The 19,885-nt window shown below is 46.6% G+C and overlaps 1 protein-coding gene across 1 annotated transcript in view; it reads right to left on the bottom strand.

The window, feature by feature from the left end:
• LSG1 (large 60S subunit nuclear export GTPase 1) overlaps positions 1–8,570 on the bottom strand; it is a 43,481-nt gene extending 34,911 nt beyond the window's left edge. The window contains exon 1 of the mRNA XM_073626347.1: positions 8,355–8,570. Within this exon, the coding sequence (XP_073482448.1) occupies positions 8,355–8,447 (93 nt within the window). The 5' untranslated portion in view covers positions 8,448–8,570. The remainder of the gene's footprint in view (positions 1–8,354) is intronic.
• Between the last annotated feature and the right edge of the window lie 11,315 nt (positions 8,571–19,885).

Here is a 19,885-nt window from a genome sequence, read left to right as displayed (position 1 = left end):
CGCTCTCTCCTGCCAACAACACGCTCCCCGTCACCAGCGGGCTAATGATTTTTGGCAGCTTCACTGCCACTGGTGAGTCGGTCTCAGTCTGGTCCCCCTTGCCCTGTCAACGCAGCGCTAGGCTAATGAAAGAAATCAAAAAAAAGACTGCGCTAGAATACCTATTGAACACCTTGTATGATTAGGTAATTAATAAAAAAGCAATAAGTCAATTATTCAAAGGTGAATGAATGAATAATAGGTGAACCGAATATGACACAGATGATGACATTGAAATATATGTGTCAACTGCCAAGAATATGTCCAAAGGAATGGTGAAAATGTTCAAAAAAGAAGTGAGTCTCTGAAGTCAGAGCTTGATAAAGGGTGATCAAACGGTTACACTCAGCACCCAGTGAGAAATCCTCCACCTTATAAGATATACGCTTACCAGAGGTAAGCTGGATAATAGCTTATCTATGGATATCCACACAGGGGACACAACTCTATGGACCTCCTCGCCAGGAAGGGGTAGACAGGAACTCTCTTGCAGCGGACCTCAGACAGCATACCAAGGGGACCCAGAAATAAAAGGAATTTCCTCCATAGTGTGAATCCGTTTTGTATTTTAATGTGAAATAAGGTAAAAGCACTTACATAAAATCTGGTTAAAATCACAGAGACAGCCGGCCGGCTAGCATACACCCGTTCGGTGAGATGAAACGATGACGTCAGCGCGTCGACCTTCCGACGTACGTTTCGTCCTATTGGACGTCGTCATGGGAACAGGCGACGCACTGACTCATCGCTACTTATAGGAACAAATCGAAACCAAGCCTCGCTGTGAAGCTCGGATGGCGTCATCACAACATCCTGTTGGAAGGGGATGTGTGTATCAAATAACATGGCATAGGCTGACGTTTCCCTCATCAGCCAATCATAGCATCCTATTGTGAGGAAAGAGTTAGATTAGTAAAACACATTGGAGGGCGTGATCGAAAACTCATACACGCCATCTAGTGGACTGAATGAAATAAACATTCAAAACCACATACTGTTGCGTGGAAGGAAAAAATAACCAGTAAGTTAAAATAGAAAAAAGAAAAAAGAAAAAAATTGAAAAAACTTATGTAGATAGAATTGTGATATCTAAATGTTAGAAAAAATGACTTATTGACGCCATCAGAGAGTCAAAGGAAGCTTGCAAAATTGTATGAACATCATATCAATATAAAAATTGTAATGCAACTCTAAAATAAAAATAAAATAAAACTCATCCAAATAATGCGTAGGGAATATCACCCCTCTCATCCTACTCAGTAGATTAGATGAAATAATGATAGGATAATGGAATTTAAGCCATACAGTGTATTAATTTAAGAATTATCTAGAAAAGCGTTTAAATCTACGTCAACATTGAGCCCAAAGGGGGTATAACACTTCAATCTGTGTATCCAGGTCATCTCGAGTCTGGAAATCCCTCGTAAAACATACCCCCCCCTCCAATGTGGAGTGTACCTATCAATACCTAAAAAGATAGTTTTCCTGGGGTCACGATCATGTACTTCTAGGTAGTTTCTTGAGACCGGGTGTTTGGGAAAACCAGTTAGGATGTTGGTAATATGCTCGTTAAGCCTTACGGATAAGGGGCGCTTTTTCAATACAGCGGGAATAGATTTTTTAAAATTTCTCATTGGTCGCAAAAAAACCAAACTCATCAGACTAGACGATGAAATCAAGATTATTAAAGAGAAACTAAACCCCCTTAAGGAGAGTAATGACTACAAAGAAAAATCGCTCTCCCTCCTCTCCTTATTAGAAAAGGAGGAGAGAGACCAGAGAAGTAAAAAGAAAAAGAAATACAATAGAGACCTACTGGACTACCAAGGGGCAGTAGTCTTTGAATGGCAAAAAAAACTGTTAGCTGAGCAAAACTCAGCTGAAAATATGGAGTGGGGTCCATCTAACCCAGGAGGACCACCCCCAGCCATGATACGTGCCCCCCCTCCATCACAGCCCAACCTTTCCGGGCCTTTCCCGAGAGGCCTTAATGGCCTCTCTGGCAGGTCCCAACAAGGAACACAACCCTCTTCCTTTAGACGAGGGGGTGGGGAGAGGGGTGGTGCTCCATCTTATTACCCGCCCTCACAATCAAGACGATCTCGTGGGACAGGTGGTTCTAACCATGGAGGACGTGGGAGGGGTAGAGGTTTTGGTAATAAAAGACCTATGGGTGGTCACCCTATTGGGGGTAGACCACACGATCAATACAATGGATATGAGGACCATTTGCCATCTCCCCGCATTTTTAATTTTGAAGCCCACCCAGACCGTTCTTATGGCCCCAATTATGACCCCAATACAGGGTACTATGAAGGTAGGTCTCGAGAATTTCAAAATTCTGGACCCAGAAATTATAGCAGAGGGTACTCGGAATACAATATTAGTACCCACAATCAATTTTACCCTTTAAGCGACCTCGATGGCCCCCCTACCAGTTCTACTATCATGGAAGTACGCAATGAATTGGCTCCACAGTTCCATCCCAGATTGGGGGGACCCATGGACGATGGGAACATACCGGGCCCCTCCAACTCCAATTACCAGCAATGGGGTTTTCACAGGCCAGGCCAAGGCACCAAAAGGCCAGCCGACCAAAGAGAGGAACTAGAGGGGGGAGGCGAGTGCGATCTAAAAAGGAAAAAAGCATAACCAGTAATGGCATATTCAATTTAAGTTCTGTTTCCTTAAATGATTCTGAGAAATCCTTACTCAACAAGGGTCTCAAATTTGCACCACCGAGAGGTTTAAATAAGTTTCAAACTTTTATAGATGTGCACAAATTTGTCCGTAAGGTCAATATTAAGAGATATTTAACCTCTAATCCTATCACTAATACTATAACTGGTCCCAATGAGTACCGCCACTCTGGGTTATCAAATGCCTCCCTTTTCAATCCTCCTGGAGCTGTAGCCCCTTCATTGAAGGTGTTTAAAGATCTAGTCCTTAAGGATTTAGAGGAATTACCCCTTAAAAGAGTATATTTTGACAGGAATTTGAAAACTGGTTTGGACTCTTTGTGTCACAACAAAAACTTAGTAATTAGACCAGCAGATAAGGGGGGTGGCATTATAGTTCTGGACAGGAATGATTACCTCAAAGAAATGTCTAACATATTGGGGGATCGTGACACCTATACCCCCCTTAGATCAGACCCAAAAGTTCAGTATAAAAAAGAATTGGAGGTGCTGATTAAGTTCGGATCAGAGCAGGGTATCCTAAATAACAAGGAGAAATCCTATTTGGTACCGAAAGCCCCCCGTACCCCTGTTCTTTATTACCTGCCAAAAATTCACAAGCATCCTACCTGCCCCCCGGGACGTCCAATTGTTAGTGGAATTGATTCCGTATCATCCCGGGTGGGCAGGTATATAGATTTCTACCTGCAGCCATTAGTTACTAAGATGCCGTCGTACCTAAAGGATACCCGTCATGTAATCAATTTGCTCTCCAATTATACCCCTGGGCCCAATTGGTGGTTGGTGACAGCGGACGTCGCCTCATTGTACACCGTAATACCCCATGACTTGGGGTTGTTTGCGGTTGAATATTATCTTAGACGAGATTCGTCATTGTTTGATGAACAAATATGTTTCATCATGCAATTACTCCACTTTGTGGCCACTAGGAATTATTTTTGGTTTGGGGGTCAGTTTTATAGGCAGGACAGGGGGGTCGCCATGGGGGCAAAATATGCCCCCAGCTTGGCGAACCTCTTCATGGCCCTGTGGGAGGAGGATGTCATCTATGCCCAACAGAAACCTCAGGTGGTGTTGTGGGCTAGATACATAGATGACATCCTCCTCCTATGGAATGGTGATCGTGATGATCTCGATGCATATATGGTGGGGTTGAATAACAATGACCGGGGGATCCAACTTTCATATGAGGCCAGCCAGTCCGAGATTAATTTCTTGGACCTAAAGATTGGTGTGAAGGATGGGGAATTCACCACAGCCACCTTCTTTAAAAACACAGATCGGAATTCCTATATACCGACTGACAGCTGCCACCATGAGGCCTGGTTGAAGTCTGTGCCGAAAAGCCAATTTATCCGTTTAAAACGTAATTGTTCTAACCATGCTGAATTTCTAGCCCAAGCGGATATTTTATTAAAACGTTTCCTAGAAAAGGGCTACGTGGAGACATCTCTGAGGAACACATTGGATGAAGTGGCCAAGATTGATAGATGTACTTTACTCGAAACTAAGAAGCCTCACCGTGAGAGATTACCCGCCATTCCTTTTATTACCACCTATTCCTCCCAACATAACAATGTAGCTAAACTAATAAAAAAACATTGGCATGTTCTTAAAAATGACCATGTGCTTGGTCCTATCCTCCCGGCTAAACCACAGGTAATTTATAGAGGTGCCCCCTCGCTTAGAAATAGAGTGGCTCCGAATGTCTTAGATCCTCCTCTCATTAAAAAAGGATTTTTTGAATACATGACTGGTTTTTATCAGTGCAGGAGGTGTAGGGTGTGTTCCCTTAGTGGTTGTACACATAGAAGGACACATAACTTCATTTCCACCAGCACTCAGATGGAATATGAGATCAGACCATTTATCACATGTTCCACAGAGCGAGTGGTGTACCTTCTCCAATGCCCTTGTGGCCTACAATATGTAGGAAGAACCAAGCGCCCCTTATCCGTAAGGCTTAACGAGCATATTACCAACATCCTAACTGGTTTTCCCAAACACCCGGTCTCAAGACACTACCTAGAAGTACATGATCGTGACCCCAGGAAAACTATCTTTTTAGGTATTGATAGGTACACTCCACATTGGAGGGGGGGGTATGTTTTACGAGGGATTTCCAGACTCGAGATGACCTGGATACACAGATTGAAGTGTTATACCCCCTTTGGGCTCAATGTTGACGTAGATTTAAACGCTTTTCTAGATAATTCTTAAATTAATACACTGTATGGCTTAAATTCCATTATCCTATCATTATTTCATCTAATCTACTGAGTAGGATGAGAGGGGTGATATTCCCTACGCATTATTTGGATGAGTTTTATTTTATTTTTATTTTAGAGTTGCATTACAATTTTTATATTGATATGATGTTCATACAATTTTGCAAGCTTCCTTTGACTCTCTGATGGCGTCAATAAGTCATTTTTTCTAACATTTAGATATCACAATTCTATCTACATAAGTTTTTTCAATTTTTTTCTTTTTTATTTTTTCTATTTTAACTTACTGGTTATTTTTTCCTTCCACGCAACAGTATGTGGTTTTGAATGTTTATTTCATTCAGTCCACTAGATGGCGTGTATGAGTTTTCGATCACGCCCTCCAATGTGTTTTACTAATCTAACTCTTTCCTCACAATAGGATGCTATGATTGGCTGACGAGGGAAACGTCAGCCTATGCCATGTTATTTGATACACACATCCCCTTCCAACAGGATGTTGTGATGACGCCATCCGAGCTTCACAGCGAGGCTTGGTTTCGATTTGTTCCTATAAGTAGCGATGAGTCAGTGCGTCGCCCGTTCCCATGACGACGTCCAATAGGACGAAACGTACGTCGGAAGGTCGCCGCGCTGACGTCATCGTTTCATCTCACCGAACGGGTGTATGCTAGCCGGCCGGCTGTCTCTGTGATTTTAACCAGATTTTATGTAAGTGCTTTTACCTTATTTCACATTAAAATACAAAACGGATTCACACTATGGAGGAAATTCCTTTTATTTCTGGGTCCCCTTGGTATGCTGTCTGAGGTCCGCTGCAAGAGAGTTCCTGTCTACCCCTTCCTGGCGAGGAGGTCCATAGAGTTGTGTCCCCTGTGTGGATATCCATAGATAAGCTATTATCCAGCTTACCTCTGGTAAGCGTATATCTTATAAGGTGGAGGATTTCTCACTGGGTGCTGAGTGTAACCGTTTGATCACCCTTTATCAAGCTCTGACTTCAGAGACTCACTTCTTTTTTGAACATTTTCACCATTCCTTTGGACATATTCTTGGCAGTTGACACATATATTTCAATGTCATCATCTGTGTCATATTCGGTTCACCTATTATTCATTCATTCACCTTTGAATAATTGACTTATTGCTTTTTTATTAATTACCTAATCATACAAGGTGTTCAATAGGTATTCTAGCGCAGTCTTTTTTTTTATTTCTTTTATATATTTGTGTGCACGCCTCACTCTAGGATTGCAGCTTGCTTTATTCTACTAATCATTAGTAGTACAACCTTTATGTTAGCGCGGTATTTTTTATGGTTTATTTTAGCTAGGCTAATGAAGCCTGAATGCTGCAGCTCACTGTGCACTCTCTCCCACCAGCACCAAGCCCCCCTCCGGCACTGCCAGAGCGGCCAGACAGTGAATTGACATCTTTGCAGTTTGCAGGCATTGGTTACTAGGACCAGAGGTGTCCTAGCAACCTGGACAATTTTGCATGTGAAAGCATGGGATTTTACAGTGGCTCCAGGAAGGTAAGGGTTTTTTTGTCTCACTTTAATGGAGGTCTCTATGGGGGGGCACAGGGCACTGATATAAAAATAAAGGGACTCAGAGCTAACGGGATCTCTAAGGGGGGTGCTTCTAATATAAAAGGGACTCTGATCTAATGGGGGTCACTCTGTAAGAAAGGGTGATGATCAGTGGCATCGCTACAGGGGGGGTCATTCACACCATAGTTGCCACTGGTGCTGATATATGGTGACTCTGAACTAATAGGGAATGCTGGGGAATGATTTTACCACCATTATATCAGAGTCACCTTATATCAGAACCCAAACCCAAAGAAAAACAAACAAATGCTCCTGCGCTTGAGAAAAAATGTGTGGCTGTTTGGAAATGAATGTCTTCCCAGTTCTAGCCACCACATTGGCTGTGCTGCCACTCCCAACGGGTCAGGGAAACCCAAGTATAACTCTGAAAAGGAAGAGAGGGCGCACCAGCCTAGTGCATTACCTTTGCACCGATTTATTATTTAAAAGATGTATAAAACAAACTCACAAAGCTCTGAAGAAGAGGGGACACCCACGAAACATGTCAGCTTCTTTTGGACTCTCCATCCCACGATTGTGTCTGGTCAGCGGATCATGCTGGATGGAACATCTGGTGGACCTTACATTTTGCTTGATTTTATTATTCATTTGTGAGTATGTTTTATACATCTTTTAAACAATAAATGATCACAAAGGTAATGCACAATCTGTTCCCTTTCCCTGTCAAAAGGTACAACCCCTCAGGCCAGTTTCACATATGTGCGTCCGCCGGTTTGTTCTTGGGGTCCGGTGTATGTCTGTGCGTTGTGATTTCATCACAAAATATATGCATAGTGTATACTACAGAAAAAAATGCAGCGCGCCGCTAAAGTGTTCGGGTTTGGCTTGAAGAAAAGGTGACAACCCTAATCGCATATCGGAGGGGCGACAACCCTAATCGCATATCGGAGGGGCGACAACCCTAATCGCATATCGGAGGGGCGACAACCCTAATCGCATATCGGAGGGGCGACAACCCTAATCGCATATCGGAGGGGCGACAACCCTAATCGCATATCGGAGGGGCGACAACCCTAATCGCATATCGGAGGGCGACAACCCTAATCGCATATCGGAGGGGCGACAACCCTAATCGCATATCGGAGGGGCGACAACCCTAATCGCATATCGGAGGGGCGACAACCCTAATCGCATATCGGAGGGGCGACAACCCTAATCGCATATCGGAGGGGCGACAACCCTAATCGCATATCGGAGGGGCGACAACCCTAATCGCATATCGGAGGGGCGACAACCCTAATCGCATATCGGAGGGGCGACAACCCTAATCGCATATTGGAGGGCGACAACCCTAATCGCATATCGGAGGGGCGACAACCCTAATCGCATATCGGAGGGGCGACAAACCTAATCGCATATCGGAGGGGCGACAAACCTAATCGCATATCGGAGGGGCGACAACCCTAATCGCATATCGGAGGGGCGACAACCCTAATCGCATATCGGAGGGGCGACAACCCTAATCGCATATCGGAGGGGCGACAACCCTAATCGCATATCGGAGGGGCGACAACCCTAATCGCATATCGGAGGGGCGACAACCCTAATCGCATATCGGAGGGGCGACAACCCTAATCGCATATCGGAGGGGCGACAACCCTAATCGCATATCGGAGGGGCGACAACCCTAATCGCATATCGGAGGGGCGACAACCCTAATCGCATATCGGAGGGGCGACAACCCCGCAGAGAATGATGCAGCCTACAAATAAAAGGGGTGTCATGTTCTATCAGCCCCCTTCCCCATCCAGGCACACATGTCAGAGTGAACACTTACCCAGGAGTCTTTCACCCGCTGCCCTCTCTGGCTCTGAGTTCGGTCTCGGATCAGGGCTCTTCCTAAACCACATGCTGCTTTTTTCTTCCCCATCCCTATCACATAGGACTTGCGAAAGGAAACACGTGCCCGGAATCAAATTGGAAACACACACACGAAGCCACAAGGGTGTAACAGGAAAAGCGCTCCCCGTGTTTTGGTACGTGAGCTCTGAGTTCCTCCTAGCTTCCAGGATGCCGCGGGTTCACCCAATCAGGAGAGGGTGGGGGTGTGGCTAGGTCGTGCTGATGTGTGGTGACTGTGCTCTATTCTCCTATAGGAAGAAATGTGTGAAGTCACCTGGAAAGTCTCTATAGAAAAGCCATCTGACTACCATGTTATTCCAATGACATGAACACTTTCTAAGTGTCTGATGTGGAACAAGTAGCAGCCAACAAACTGTGACATTAGCTGCTCAGACATCCCAACCTGCAGAAACTCATTTCAAGGAGGTGGCGCTTCGCGTCCGCAAACACCCACCCACCACCCTGGCAAAATTTTATTTAAATTACTTTTTCATATTTTTTCGCAGTGCTTCTGGGGAAGGGGGTGGGTGGTATGTGGACGGCGTCAGTAGTTTTTTTTATTTTTAATAATTGATTTTTTTTTACAATTTAATTTGTTTTTAATTTTTTTTTCACAATGCTTTTTGGGGGGAGGGGGTTGGGGCAGTGGATAGTGTTGGTAGGGCAGGGGAGAGTGGTGTCAGTGGATTTTTAATTTTATTTATTTACACTTTTTCATTTTTTTTAGAATTTGTTTACAATTTTTTTTTAGATATATTTTTTGGAGGGCTTTGGTGAGATGTCAGGGGGTCTAAACAGACCCCTGACATCTCCCATTTGAGACAGACAAAGGGACTGAGGACACACATTCCCCAGTCCCTTTCTTGGCACTAAAGATGAATGAACAGAAGACAGAGGCTCCTGTCCATTCATAAACTGAGCAGAGTAACACAGTTTCTGCTCATTTATCACAGGAGCGATCTCGCTCGCTGTGTCCATTAACTAGTTTCCCCCGCAGCCGGCAGGAGAGGAGGGGGGCCAGAGGAGAACAAGGGGGATGCGGAGAAGGACATGGAGGGGGCCGGAGGAGAACGGGGGTGGAGAAGGACATGGAGGGGGCTGGAGAAGGAAATGGAGGGGGCCGGAGGAAAACGGGGGTGGAGAAGGACACGTTGGGGGCCGGAGGAGAACGGGGGTGGAGAAGGACATGGAGGGGGCCGGAGGAGAACGGGGGTGGAGAAGGACATGGAGGGGGCCGGAGGAGAACGGGGGTGGAGAAGGACATGAAGGGGGCCGGAGAAGAATGGGGGTGGAGAAGGACATGGAGGGGGCCAGAGGAGAACGGGGGTGGAGAAGGACATGGAGGGGGCCAGAGGAGAACGGGGGTGGAGAAGGACATGGAGGGGGCCGGAGGAGAACGGGGGCGGAGAAGGACATGGAGGGGGCCGGAGAAGAATGGGGGCGGAGAAGGACATGGAGGGGGCCAGAGGAGAACGGGGGTGGAGAAGGACATGGAGGGGGCCAGAGGAGAACGGGGGTGGAGAAGGACATGGAGGGGGCCGGAGGAGAACGGGGGCGGAGAAGGACATGGAGGGGGCCGGAGGAGAACGGGGGCGGAGAAGAACATGGAGGGGGCCGGAGAAGAACGGGGGCGGAGAAGGACATGGAGGGGGCCGGAGAAGAATGGGGGCGGAGAAGGACATGGAGGGGGCCAGAGGAGAACGGGGCGGAGAAGGACATAGAGGGGGCCGGAGGAGAACGGGGGCGGAGAAGGACATGGAGGGGAGCAGAGAAGGACATGGAGGGGGCCGGAGGAAAACGGGGGTGGAGAAGGACACGGTGGGGGCCGGAGCAGAACACAGGTGGAGAAGGACATGGAGGAAAACGGGGGTGGAGAAGGACATGGAGGGGGCCGGAGCAGAACGCGGGTGGAGAAGGACATGGAGGAAAACGGGGGTGGAGAAGGACATGGAGGGGGCCGGAGCAGAACACGGGTGGAGAAGGACATGGAGGAAAACGGGGGTGGAGAAGGACACGGTGGGGGCCGGGAGGAGTACACAGAGCGGCTGGAGAGACAGCTGTGATCACCGATCTCCCTGTATAGCTTTTTAGCTGACAGCCGTGGGAGGGAGAGAAGGAGAAGCGGCTGTGAGCTAAAAATCTATACAAAGAAGAAAGGTGATCACAGCTGATCCCCGCCCCACCGATTATTCCCGGGAGATCAGGAGGCGCTTGCAGGTGTGCGGGAGCCGCCGAAGAAATGCGGGAGTCTCCCGCACCTTTCAGGAGACTTGAGATGTCTGGCTGCTGCAGACTTGTTGGTCAGTGACAACAGACTTTAGGGCTCAATCACACCAATATTGTGTCCCTTACACAAGGACAAGGCATTACCCTTATGTCCTATGCCTTCCATGCCCTCAGCACTGATGGGCACTAATAGATGCCACTGATAGGCAGCACTGATGATGAGATACTGACAGTCATTACTGATGGGCACTGATTGACACTTTGATGGGCACTGACTAGCCCTTTGGTGGGCACTGATTGGCAGCTGTGGTGGGCACCTCCGAAGGGGGCTGAGCTGATAATCAATGCACTGATTATCAGTGCACCTCCCACCCCCACTGACAGGAGAGCCGCCGATCGGCTCTCCCTGTCAGCGCAAACTGAGGAAAGCCATTTACTGGCACTTTCTGGTTACACGCTATGATTGGTCACAGCTGATCACATGATAAAGAGCCTATGTCATAGGCTCTTTACCACAATCGAAGTTGCGGTGTGTCAGAGTGACATACAGCACCACCGGTCGCCGCGATGCGCACCCCCGCAGGCACGGCTTATTCTGCTGGACATCATATGACGCCCAGTCAGGATAACGCAACTTCCCGCCCGGCCTACAGCAGAATGAGAGCCGGGCGGGGAGTGGTTAAAGGGTCACTTTACCATTACCAGAGAATTGTCTATGTAGGTAAGAGGTGACTCTAGATAAAAGCAAACTGTTCTGCTTTGATGAATGCCCTTGCTATAGGCGTAGGCCAGTGGTCACTAAACTGCAGCCCTCTGCTTGCCTTTACCCGGCCCTTATTCCTGCCACTGACACCAACAATGGAGCACTAATCCTCCTGCTGACACCAACTATTTCTCCCCCTAATACCAAAGATTGGGCATTGTTTACTCCTATCGGGCACATTCTGGCCCCCTAAAGCCTAAAGGACAGTAAACTGGCCCTTGCTTTAGAAAGTTTGGAGACCCCTGGTGTAGGCCATTTACATACTCCCCAAAGCCTGGCCAAAAAACTCCCAGAAAAGGCATTAGTTATATTCCTGAGCTTCCTTGCTGCAGGCTTCATACAGGCTACACACCAAACAATACAGCACTAGAGCACTTAAAAGACTGGCTTCGCACACACTATCTAATTTGCATTATTGATTATGGTTACCACTTCTTGTTCTACTGAAAAGAGCAGCTTTATTTTTCATTTATCACACACATTTTTAATAGGTTTGGAGGTTTACCTGCCAAATAATAGAAGTAACAAATAAAAGCAAACTACAGACACACTTTAATTAATTTTAAATCCAATTAATTTATGTAGAGTAGGGGCCCCCGTAGTTCCCCAAATTAGCCACTAGGTGTCACCATAGTTAGTGCAAGGAAACCTTTTAGCTTCAGTTCAGACCATGAACTGCATGTGATAGCACAGGAACAGCACCACATTCCTGTTCAATTCACATGCGATTCAGTGCATTGCAAATTTAGTCCATTTATTTTGAATGGGTTCAAATCGCACTGCATCACACAAAAGTTGTGCATGCCCCAATTTGGGAACTGCTGTGCAACTGGATTGCATGGTAATTATGGCATTTGTGACCTGCGTTTGTGTTGTGGCTAAGATTGCACTGAGACCTGCTGCAGATCGCAAGGGCAGTGCAATTTGAATGTGGTGCGGGAAACACGCATGGATCACTGGGTTTCCTAAACCACATTAGTGTGAACCCAGGCTTAGTGCGTGTAGGCAGTGTAGTAGCTTCTACAGGTCCCCAGAGTAATCAGTGAAGTGTTACCATGTATAACAAGACTTTGTCGGCCCTGCCCCTGCCAATGTGGGACATCCTTAGTTCTTCTCAAGACCTTCTGCTCTCTAGCTCCCTCGTCACCTCCTCCCATGCTCGCCTCCAGGACTTTTCCAGAGCCTCTCCAATCCTATGGAACTCCTTACACCAATCTGTCCGATTATTTCCTAGTTCCTATTAGCTTATAGATGATCCCTGAAAGCCCTTCTCTTCAGAGAAGCCTACCCTACCCCCACCTAACAACTGTATTTTCATTTTCTCCATCTGATCAACCCCCACAGTTATTACCTTTTGTTCCATTTGACCCTCCCTTCTAGATTGTAAGCTCAAATGAGCAGGGCCCTCTGATTCCTCCAATATTAAATTATATTGTAACTGTACTGTCTGCCCTCATGTTGTAAAGCACTGCACAAACGGCGCAATATAAATCCTGTATAATAATGATAATAATAATCTTGGGAAAGAGGGCTCTATATACATAGTGTGGTGAGACACTGCCCATTTTGGCCATTATGGGAAGAATTGCAAGGACCAGTTTGTGGCAAAAATGTAATCTTTGATGCTTTAGTTCTGAAAGCTTCCTGTTAGGGGGGAAGCAGGGATGGAGAAGTGTAGGACTTTTGAGACTACTTTGACAAACTCCCTAATAAAGTATGAACTCCTCGATTCAGCTCTCTCTGCTTGTTATTGCTGATTTCATCATTTGCAGCTTGAAAGGAATGCGCCCTCAACTCTAGGATAGAAATGCAGAAAGGAGCGCCAGACCAAAACTGGATGAAAACATCCAACATGATTTTAAATGTTGATAAAATAAAGTCATATAAAAATACCCAACACATTTCGGGGGCAACACCACTTCCCCTTCATCAGGGTAAACACAGGATAAAACCTAGACCGAACTCAGAGAAAAGAATGACTTAACAGATCTATACTAGAACCAGTATTGAACTCTCATTGAAAAGCAACTGAACAGCAGTAACTGACCAGCAATGGAGCCATTGCCAGAGCTACTGAGTTTGTTTGAAGTTCTCCTTCATCTGACTACACATGAAAGTCTAAAAGTTTCCAGTAACCCTTTAAGCATGTTGTTCTGGAGTCAACTCTAGGATGACTGAAGGTTTACATATGTATATAAACTGGTTCAGTAAACAGATAAAAGGCTCTCCGTTTTTTGGGCTCCTCCTTCCCCTGACCACTAGATGGAAATGCCATTGGAAACAAACAGGTCCCTGGTGAGGTTGCTATTGGGTTCCATTGCTGTAAGGCCTAGGAAAGTATGGGATGGACTACTGGTAGTGCTAGTTAGATCAGGGGCCTCCTGGGGGTACTCGCATATTGGTGCCCAGGGGAGGATTAAGTGCCCAAAGTACCATGGAAGTGGTTGTGAACCCTTACATATACACAGGGAAGGGACTATCCTCAGGTGATACACAGAGATGAAACAAATCCTCCTACATAAGTTGTACCTGTCAGCCCCCTCTTTTCTACATCTGTTCAAAAAGCCAAAGTATAAAGCTTGTCTGAGAGTTCAGAAAAAGGGGTGGGGAGCTGAAGTTACACTCTGCAGAGCTCAGTGAGGAGGGACACACACCCCCTTCACACAGCAGCAGAAACAGAGCTGAGGCTGCCAATCAGCTGGAGTTCCCTCCCCTGTCACCAATTTTCTTTTGGTGTCAGGAAAACATGTCAGAAGTGATTCATGCTGATATCAGAGGAATGAAGCAGCAGACAAAAAACATACTTAATGCTCTTAATTGTGACCAGTATACACTATAGAGGCAAATGCTTTGTTCATATTTCATGTGTAAGGTTTACAACCACTTTAAAGTGGTTGTAAACCCACGAAAAAAAAAAACAAACCTGCAAGACAAAGGCATAATGAGCTAGTATGCTTAGCATACTAGCTCATTATGAAATACTTACCTTAGATCGAAGCCCCCGCGGCGGTCCCGGCATGCCGCTATGGCCGGCGACATGTCTCCCAGAGTTATTTCCGGGTATTGCGGGCTCTGGCGCTGTGATTGGCCGGAGCCACGATGATGTCACTCCTGCTCTTGCGCGCGGGAGCCGCTGGTAGCGGCACAGAAGCTGAAGAAACGGCACGAGTGGATACAGTGAATATCTCCTAAATGGTGCAAGTTTAGGAGATATTCACAGTACCTACAGATAAGCCTTATTATAGACTTACCTGTAGGTAAAAGTGGTGTGTAAGGGTTTACAACCACTTTAAAGAGCAGCTGCTCAACCCACCACATGGTTGTTAGTGCACAGGGAGGATATATAGCCCAGCATGCCTCTACACAACACTCACATAAGCTTTAACATGTAATTCTTAAAAAATGATTAAATCTGCAGCTGAATAAATGAATAACTGATAAGCTACCTTGTAGGTTCTTGTTAAGGCATTTCCTGTGACATTGTGGCAATTCTGTGTTTCTACCTCCCAATTGTTATGAAAAAAACCCTGATGGAGACTACATGCTGTCGTGTCAACACACATTGTGCTGGCACAGTCCACATTAGTGATATGAAGCTGACGCTTGAGCAAATAAATGTGGATAGGAAGTGGTGGAAAGAGACTGGAGGAGACCAGCAGCACTGAGATGCAACAAAGAATGAACGACATTTGAAAACAGTGAAACAAAAAACACATGGAAGCCAAATTTAATACATCGTGCTTTAGCAGCTAAGTCCCAGTTCATGCCTGTGCAACTTGTCATGCGATTTGACAGTCACAGTGTATTTTCTGCAATGGAACCATTCATATCACCGTGACTCATGTTGCAGCAATTATGAAAAAGGTTCCTGCTCTACTTTTTGAGGATTTAATTGCGACTTGCATAGACTTCTGTTAAATGAAGTTGCAAGCCACGATTAAATCGTCAGTGCAAATCATACTTATGTGCAGCTTTGAAATTGCACTGAAGTATTTCAAAGCCGCACCGGTGTGAACCAGGATTAAATATCATCATGTTAGGGTTTGCAAATATTTAAAAGTACTTATAAAATAGAAAAGGTGAAATACACCCTTCAATATCTCCCCTGGTCCCCGCTGCACCTACCTCCATGAGTGATTGGCTGTCACTGCCCACGCAACTGGCACAGTAGTCCAGGAAATTGAAAGCCCGGCTCTTTTTTCACTTCTTTCCTTAGGTTTGCGGGACAGATCTGAGCGAGATTCTGATTGGTGACCACTTTGACCAATACAAATTACTCTGATTTATCCTGGAAGCCCTAAGGAAAGAAGTGGAAAGGAGCAGGGCTTCACTGGTTGCATGAGCAGTCACAGCTAATCACCCATCAAGGTAAGTGCAGCATGAATGGGGGGAGCTATAACCACACCATTCTTAATAAAACTTTCAATAAGTAAGCACACTTTGAAATTTTAAAACAAAGTCATTAGGATTTATAACATTAAAAAAGCACACTTCCAATTTCGTGTCTTCATTTAGAATAACTTAATAAAAAAAATAGAACAAACAAAAAAAAAACAGCTAACGCGCATTTATAAACCCAAAATAAAGTTTTCTTAATGATTAGAAAACTGGATAAAGAACCTATGCAAAATTGATGAGTGGGTGGCAAGCATAAGCAAGGTGATTGCTAAAAAAAAGAACATGATCTGAAACTTCCTACGGAATTATAGAGAAACCAGTAGCGCCCACTCCCAAAGGCATTCAGATCATGAGTGGGCACACATTTGCAAGTTAAACTAAAGTCACGTTTTAAAAATGGGTTTGATACATTATTCTTTATGGTGTCTGTAACAGCTGCTAAACAAACTGTGTGTTGAGCGGGCCCACCCATTAGATGATTTGCTCTGGATCCACTATGTCTTGAACCCTAGGTTCACATCGATGAGTTTTTTAGTGCGTTTTGCAGTTTGCAGAAATGCACTACAGTCCATTTAACATGGTTTCCTATGGTACAAGTCAGGGGCGGATCCAGGGGGGGGGTCAACGGGGCAATTGCCACCCCCGAGAAATCTGTTGCAGCCTGGCCGGGCAGGTGAGCTCCGCGGGCGGCTCCGCCGCGAGTGGCTCCGAGAGCGAGAGCGGGCGGCTCCTCCACCACGGGCGGATAAGAGAGCGGCCGGCTCCGCCGCGGGAGTGTCGGGCAGCTCCGTGTGAGGGCGGGCAGGCAGCAGGCAGGAGAGAGAGCGGATTGGCTGGAAGGCTCCGTGTGTGGATGGGTGGGTGAGCAGGCTAGGTGTGTGTGTGGGGGTGGCTGGCCAATCAGCGAGCCGAGGGCGGGCAGGCAGCAGGCGGAAGAGAGAGCGGATTGGCCGGGTGACTCCGTGTGTGGATGGGCGGGTGAGCAGGCTAGGTGTGTGTGTGGGGGTGGCTGGCCAATCAGCGAGCCGACAGGCAGGGGAGCAGAGAGATGACATCATCTCTCACTGCCCCCACATCTCTGCATTAACTTCCGCCCTCACTGTTCAGGTAGCGTGGGCAGCAGGGAGATTACATTATCTCTCTGCTGCCTGTCTCTGGAACAAGGAAACAAGGAAGACACCACCTTACCTGGCACGTGACACTCCACATCTGGGTGGCAAGTGACAATCCGCATCTAGTGGCAGATGACGTGGCAAGTGACAATCCGCATCTAGTGACAGATGATGTGGCAAGTGACAATCCGCATCTAGTGGCATATGACGTGGCAAGTGACAATCCGCAATGTGTGGCATATGACGTGGCAAGTGACAATCCACAATGTGTGGCATATGAAGTGGCAAGTGACAATCAGCATCTAGTGGCAATTGACGTGGCAAGTGACAATCCGCAATGTGTGGCATATGACGTGGCAAGTGACAATCCGCATCTAGTGGCAGATGACGTGGCAAGTGACAATCCGCAATGTGTGGCATATGACGTGGCAAGTGACAATCAGCATCTAGTGGCAATTGACGTGGCAAGTGAAAATCCGCAATGTGTGGCATATGACGTGGCAAGTGACAATCAGCATCTAGTGGCAATTGACGGGGCAAGTGAAAATCCGCAATGTGTGGCATATGACGTGGCAAGTGACAATCTGCATCCAGTGGCAGGTGACGTGGCAAGTCACAATCCACAAGGTGTGGCAAGTGACAATCCGCATCTAGTGGCAGCTGATGTAGCAAGTGATAATCCGCAACATGTGGCAGGTGTCAATCTGCATCTGGTGGCAGGCAAGTGACAATCCACAAAATGTGGCAGGCGACGGTGGCAGGTGACACGCTCAGGGTTCCCACTGATTCTGCATTATGGTGAGTTGAATGATTTAATTTTATATTACAATGTAATAATAGAAATAATGCGCTTCAATCATCCTGACACCATAACAACCATGGTGCTGGGATGATTAAAGCACCAGCAACAGCCATTTCCCCGATAAATTGTCCGCAAAAAAAATGTATATTTCTGGCAGTGCCCCTCCCGAGACTAAGCTCTGGATCCGCCCCTGGTACAAGTTCACATCTATGCGTTTTGCAGCTGGTGCATTTTTGGAAAGGGTCGGGGATTTTTTCCCAGCGATTTTTGGGTAATAGACGTCAATGGAACCACACCAGAAATGCAAGTGTTGTGTTGGTGGTGCAATTTTTTATGTGTTTTGTGTTTTGCGGTCCATCAGGTCTAAAATGGATCCGGAGGGGGACAAACCCCCCCCCCACACCAAAATTTGTAAAAAATGGCGTCCCCCCCCCAAAATCCATCCAGACCCCTATCCGAGCACCCCCCCCTCAGGAAAGGCAGGGGGCGAGCGAGCACCCCCCCCCTAAACCATACCAGGCTGCATGCCCTCAATATGGGGGTTGGGGTGCTTTGTTGATGAGGACAAGGGCCTCTTCCCGACAACCCTGGCCGGTGGTTGTCGTGGTCTGTGAGCAAGAGGCTTATCAGAATCTGGAAGCCCCCATTACCAAGGGGGCCCCCAAATCCCGGCCCCCCCCATGTGAATGGGTATCGGGTATATCGTACCCCTACCCATTCACCAAAAAAACTGTGAAATGTTAACAAACTACAAGAGCCGTTTTTTGACAAGTCCTTTATTAAATAAGAAGCCCGGGGCCATCTTCTCCCAGAGCTGTCATCTCCCGGTTCCGTCATCTCCCGTTGCTGTCTTCTTGTGCTGTCTTCTCCTGTGGAGCTGTCCTCTTCCTCGCTTCCCCCTATTTGTTGTTCATCACCGCCGCCTCTTCTTCTTCTTCCCCGCAGCAGCCGTCTTCTTCTTCTTCCTTGCCGCCGCCATCTTCTTCTTCCTCGCCACCGTTGTCTTCTTCTTCTTCCTCCTCCTGCTCACCGCCCCCATTTTCTTCATCACCGCCAGTTACCTGCTAAAAAACAAAAAAAGCCAGTCTTGTCCTTAAGATGTCTTTCTCCGTTGTGATGTTCCCGCTGTCCAGCACCTCTTATATAGGCATGGGGCGTAGCCATCAAATTATGTCACCCCAGAAAGCCCGCCCCTTGTGACGTCATGTGATGCCACAAGGGGTGGGCTCTCTATGCGACCTGGGGGGACCCCAAGACATTTTTTTCGTGATTTCTTTTTGACTGCAATTTTTTTTTTTTTACACTCAGCTTTCAGCAGGGAAGCCCGCTGACAGCTGGTTGTTAATGATGCAGCGGCCAGCTTCCCAGCCGCCTCCTTAGCAACCAGCGATATACAGCGGGTTTAAAAAAAGCAAAACATGCTTGAAAAACGCATCAAGAGCAGCCGCATAGATGTGAACCTAGACTAAATGGCCCTGATCCTCTTCTTCATAAAATTGTTTTACTTTCTCTTAAGCTGACGGTTCTGATTGGAATCTGGAAAGAGTAGTAACCGGTAATTGCTTTTCTCAGGAATCTTGTAGGATCTTGTAAGAATTTCTGTAAGATCCAAAAGTCTGGACGGCTGCACTCCAAAAAACATCAAACTTTGATGACTTTTAAAACAACAAATACAGCACTATAACACCGTGGGAACAGCAAAGTATATCAACGTGTTTTGTGTTATCCCAGTGCTTTGTCATGATTAAGCAGCTGCTTCTAGATATCACCCTTGATATCAAACCAGAATAATAAAATTAAACAATAGCGCTGTTAAAGCGGTATTAATCCCAAAAGCATGCATTTATTACATTGCAGTTTACCAATTCAAAGATGTGATAGCCGCATTTGTTTTGTTCTTCAGGCTGGGTTCACAGTTAGGCGAATTGGATGTGGGTTTCCCTGCATCCAAATCACATGACAGGAGATTGTGACTGGCTCTCAATAGAGCCCGTTCACACATCTCTGGGGCGGCTGCGGAACGCATTGCACAGGGGTCCTGTGCGTTTTTGGCTCAGTTCCAGGTCCGAATTCAGGTAAAAATGATTTTTCCCTGAAGCAGAGAACAGGGACACACCTGGACCCAGTGGCGGCTGGTGGTATATTTTTTTGGGGGGCTGCAAACA

This window comes from Aquarana catesbeiana, linkage group LG04 (assembly GCF_042186555.1).
Source record: "Aquarana catesbeiana isolate 2022-GZ linkage group LG04, ASM4218655v1, whole genome shotgun sequence".
NCBI lineage: Eukaryota > Metazoa > Chordata > Amphibia > Anura > Ranidae > Aquarana > Aquarana catesbeiana.
The sequence above is the reverse complement of the archived record's forward strand: the minus strand, read 5'-3'. Positions and strand labels throughout refer to the sequence as shown.